Source organism: Quercus lobata, chromosome 9 (genome assembly GCF_001633185.2).
Source record: "Quercus lobata isolate SW786 chromosome 9, ValleyOak3.0 Primary Assembly, whole genome shotgun sequence".
Lineage (NCBI taxonomy): Eukaryota > Viridiplantae > Streptophyta > Magnoliopsida > Fagales > Fagaceae > Quercus > Quercus lobata.
This window is the reverse complement of record NC_044912.1, coordinates 5,085,712-5,090,453: the sequence shown is the minus strand read 5'-3', so window position 1 is coordinate 5,090,453 and position 4,742 is coordinate 5,085,712. Positions and strand designations below refer to the sequence as shown.

Sequence of the window (4,742 nt, the reverse complement as noted above, 5' to 3'; positions counted from 1 at the left end):
TATGGTTGATCTGCACTAAATTTCCTTCTAACTTTTATCAAAAAAAAAAATTCAAAACTAGTTAACTAAAAATTGGGATTTATTCTTTTTGAGGAAAAATTTGTATAAGGTGGTAAAATGAAAATGGCATAGTAAGCTTCTAACACTAAAGAGGTTTAAGAAACTAGTAATGGCAATGACATTTTGACCCAAAAAAAAAAAAAAATCACAGACTATAGATGTGCTGTAAACAATGTTATGGACAAGGAAGATTACTTTGTATCATGACCTACTTCTTTGAAAAGAAAAGAAAAGGAAAAAAAAAAAAATCAAGGTTACCATAGGCCCAATAGGAAGCTACAGAATCTTTGTAAAGATGACTTACCAATCCCAGGACACCTTCATTAGAATCCTTGCAAACAAAGTTAGAATGAGCCCATACATTCTCTATTTTTCAATCCTCTTTGAGTGTGGGACATCGTTAGAGCTGCCTTCACCTCTAGCTCCAAGCCCCTCATATTCATTACGGCTTCGCTTCAATTTGATTCCTTCTGTTGAATTATGATGAACATCCTCGTAAGGAGTGATGAAGGTGCTATTGTTGGATTGAGCTGATATCATTTCTCTGATGTCTTCAATGTCTTGTTCGTATACTAGATGAAACCCACATTTCTTAATCTCCACGTCATGCTTGGGAACCCATCGAAATCTAAGCTCCATCTGTATGAATCCATTCTCATCAATTTGACCCAATACTGCTCTTTCATTCTCATTAAACATTTGATAGGGTAAATAGCACATCCAAAGGTGATGTGATTTAATCTGAACACATCTAGGGCAACAGCCTACAAAAAGGTGTAAACCTTCATGTTCATTGATTAAAATGTGACATCTCAAAGAACGCCCAAAATCATAACGATAAAAATTGGGGCATGACATAGCACACACAGCGATTCCAATCCACTTATTTTCATTCTGATGAGTAACTTGTGCATTAACTCTATTCCCCACACTCTGATGCCTAAACCATTTCGGAATTTCACTTCCAGGAATAACAATATTAAAGGCACCGTAGAGACCTATTATTATAGATTGCTTGTGGATTTCCTGAAACATACAAACCATGAATTTAAAATTGACACACACACACACACACACACACACATATATATATATATATATATATAGAGAGAGAGAGAGAGAGAGAGAGAGACCTGATGAAATGTTAATAGCATTCTCAGCACGTTAAAGAACATGTCACTCCGACTAGCCAATTTGAAGCAATTGACGAGGAAAAGATCTGTAGTGTATGTATTTTTTGGTTTTAATCCATTTGGAAATGTTTCCAATGAGGTACAACCATCTGCTTCAAAAAATTTAGTCATTGATGGCAATTGTGGCAATGAACGAAGTCTTGTGCAATTGCGTAAATCAATTACCAACAATTCAGATAGTTGCGCGATACTTTCAGGAAGGCAACTAAAGTGATTTTCACTTAGATTTAAATTTTTTATAAAGGATAAGTTTCCAATATAATTAGGGATTGTTTGGAGATTACAGTCACTTAGGTCCAATTTCGTTAAAGAAGACAAACCCAAGAGGGAAGGCAAAAACAAACTCACAGGATTTAGGCTTCTTTTTGGCATTAAATTAAAGGGGAAAAGCTTACTCCATAGTAGTTTAGGTGGTGGCCCTTTACATCCCCGAAAAGATAGTTCTTTAAGATTCTTTAATGTAACAACAGATAAAGGCAACTCTCTTAAAGAAATTCCACTCACATTGACCTTCTCTAGACTTTTAACATTCCACAGCTTCTCAGGTAGACTATCAAGCTTCGAGCATCCAGCCAAATTAATATCTTTTAGTGACTTGAAGCTACAGATGATACTTGGAAGACACACAAGATTCTTGCAATCTCTTAATTGCAATGAAGCAAGGTTAGTCAAATGTTCAACTGAAGATGGAAGTTTTGTAATAGCAGTGGCATTTAGGTGAAGTTTTGATAAGCGTTTCATATTTTCCATGAATTCTGGAATTCTCTTGATTTTTGAACAGCCAGAAAGAATGAGAATTTCAAGTAATTCCATTTCAAACTTGTTTGGAAGACTTCTAAGGCTTTTGCAATTTTCTAAATCAAGAAAAGTAAGCTTTTTAAGAACCATAACAGATGGGTGAACCTCATGTAAATTTATACAACCATTAAGAACCAATTTCTCAAGATTGGGAGCTTTGGTGAAGTCAGGGGTTGCAATGAGGTTTAAGGAATTGTTTAATTCGATGAGCTTTAACTTGTCCAAGTACTGTTAAAAACCAAAATATACCGTAGAAGAGTTAGATTTAACAAACCTTAAGATTAATTGAAATTGAAAAACAAAGTTGTATCAGAGTACTTAAATAACAATCTTACCTTTGTCCCTTTCCAAAGCTGTTCAATTTTGCTATGCAACAAGTGAAGTTCAACAAGCTCATCTGGTTGAAAATCTGATGGCAAAGATTTTGAAGGATACTCACTCCAATCAAGAATTCTTAATTTATTAGGAAGATTTTTGGGGCCATGCAAAAGTTGAACACCATGAATTATAAGCAATTTTAGGTTAGGCATCTTTGGAAAGGCTTCAAGATTCCAACGTACCATTTCAAATATATATAGTTCACCCAATTCAAGGACAAGTCCTTGAATTGCTTCCATTTCCTAATAATAAAGAAAAAGGAATGAGTTAGCTGCAAGATATATGTTTACTAGAGTTATTCAAATTTCAACCTCTTTGAATAACATGATAAGATATATTCTCTAAACAATCTCTTACCATATTTTTCATCAACACATTGTGAATGTCCTTATATAGCCACAATTTGCTCCACTTTTCAGGTTCTTGAGGATAATTTCGACGAACTATGTCTTGTCCCATTTGTTGGAGTAAGTCATGCATCCAATATTTATTTTCATAATATTTTAAAAGAGACCTTTCAATGAGAACCTTTAATCCAATTTTAGGGTGAAGGCCAAGACAATCTAGTATTTCTACGATATAATCTTTTTCCTTCATATTGAAGAAACATGCGATATGTAGAAATATTTCCTTTTCTGTACCCTGAAGTCCATCAAAACCTATTTCAAGTATTTCAATAATTTCTTTTTTGGGATATTCTTTCATCATATCTAATGCATCTTCCCATTCCTCCTTACTTTTGTTGTACAAAAAAGAACCCAAAACATCAATAGCTAAAGGAAGACCTTTAGCATAATCTACAAAAGATGTGGACAAGTCTAGATAATCTTCAGGAGGATGGTATTTATTAAAGGCCTTCAAACTAAAAAGATGAAGAGCCTCATAATCATTCAATCCTTGAGCCTCATATATTCCATGTACCTTATGCCTTGTCAACAAATGTTCATCTCTTGTTGTTATAATGACTCTACTACCTAGACCAAACCATTTAGAGTCCCCGGCTAACTTTTCTAGCTGATTGAATTGATTTACATTATCAAGAACAAGAAAAACCTTTTTATGACATAACCTATTCTTGATAATACGAACTCCATCATAATCATCCCTTATATTCACACTATTATCCATCAAAATCTCACGAATAAGTTTTTGTTGTAATGGAAGTAGCTCACATTTTTTAGATTCACCCCTAACATTAGCAATAAAACAACCACCTTCAAATTCATTAAAAACCTTGTCATAAACAACTCTAGCAAGAGTTGTCTTACCAATACCCCCCATCCCCCAAATCCCAATAATGCGAACATCATTTGTTCCTATGGCTAAAAGCGACATCAATTTCTCCACTTGAGAATCAATTCCTACTAAGCCGTTGGTATCTTTGGGGAACAAAGAACTCAATTTAAGCAATATCACTTTTACAATACCTTGGATAAATTCTGACTCAAGCCTGCAAAGAAGAATGACAATTAAGCAATGCAATTTTCCCACCCATCAATTCCCCTCCCCCCACCTCCCCTCCAGCCACGCTTAAAAAAATAAATAAATCAATAAATAATCCAATATTATTGAAAAGATAAATGAATTATTGTTGCAGTTATGTGTGTATGTATAATATGCTATTAAGGCTTAACAGCTGATAGCTTTTGTTAATATAGGGACGTCTAATCAAAAAGGTCCTCCTATAAGGGAAATAATATGGTTCACATTAGAATATATGTACGCATTGTGTGGTTGCATTTGGAAGCTGAAAGATGCATCATGCGTGGTAATGTTCAAGAGTAGCAAAAAGCCATTGTGTGTGAATTGAAATTTTGAATTCCTTTTTTCTGTATAGTATCATTAATTTCAGTAATTTGAGTTTGTGAGTGCCACTGCTATGATTAAATTATAGGATTGTAATCTGTATCTATAATAGTGGAATTTTAGTTTTTTTAATTATAAATTAGGTAGTTATAATGGGGAGGGGAAAATTAAACTATGGATATCTTTGTTTGAATTATTAGAAGGTGTCAGTTAAGTTATAAAGCTTATAACAATAGTAGATTTCAGTTAGTGCTGCCCAAAGATGTACACATGGAGTTTTTCAAGTTACCTTAACTTAACTATCATAGCCTTGTTTGGATATTCTAGTCTATTACTTGTATGAATGCAATTATGCTATTCTCGAATTACAAAAAAAGTATCAAAGATCAAAGTATTATCCAATCTAATTTGTTTAAGACTAGAATAAAATTTAGGTGATATATTCTTCATTAAAGTTGAGTTGTCATAGCAAAGAATGAAAATTTGTTCAAGGGAATCTTGAGTCAA

At 33.6% G+C, this 4,742-nt stretch overlaps 1 protein-coding gene across 1 annotated transcript; it reads right to left on the bottom strand.

Moving 5' to 3' along the window:
• Positions 1-426: 426 nt before the first annotated feature.
• Positions 427-4,541, bottom strand: LOC115961098 (TMV resistance protein N-like). Its single transcript, XM_031080139.1, has 5 exons — positions 4,525-4,541; positions 2,787-3,879; positions 2,387-2,671; positions 1,194-2,279; positions 427-1,086 (listed from the first exon to the last, which is right to left on the bottom strand). The coding sequence occupies exons 1-5, from the start codon at positions 4,539-4,541 to the stop codon at positions 427-429; spliced, it is 3,141 nt and encodes a 1,046-aa protein (XP_030935999.1).
• Between the last annotated feature and the right edge of the window lie 201 nt (positions 4,542-4,742).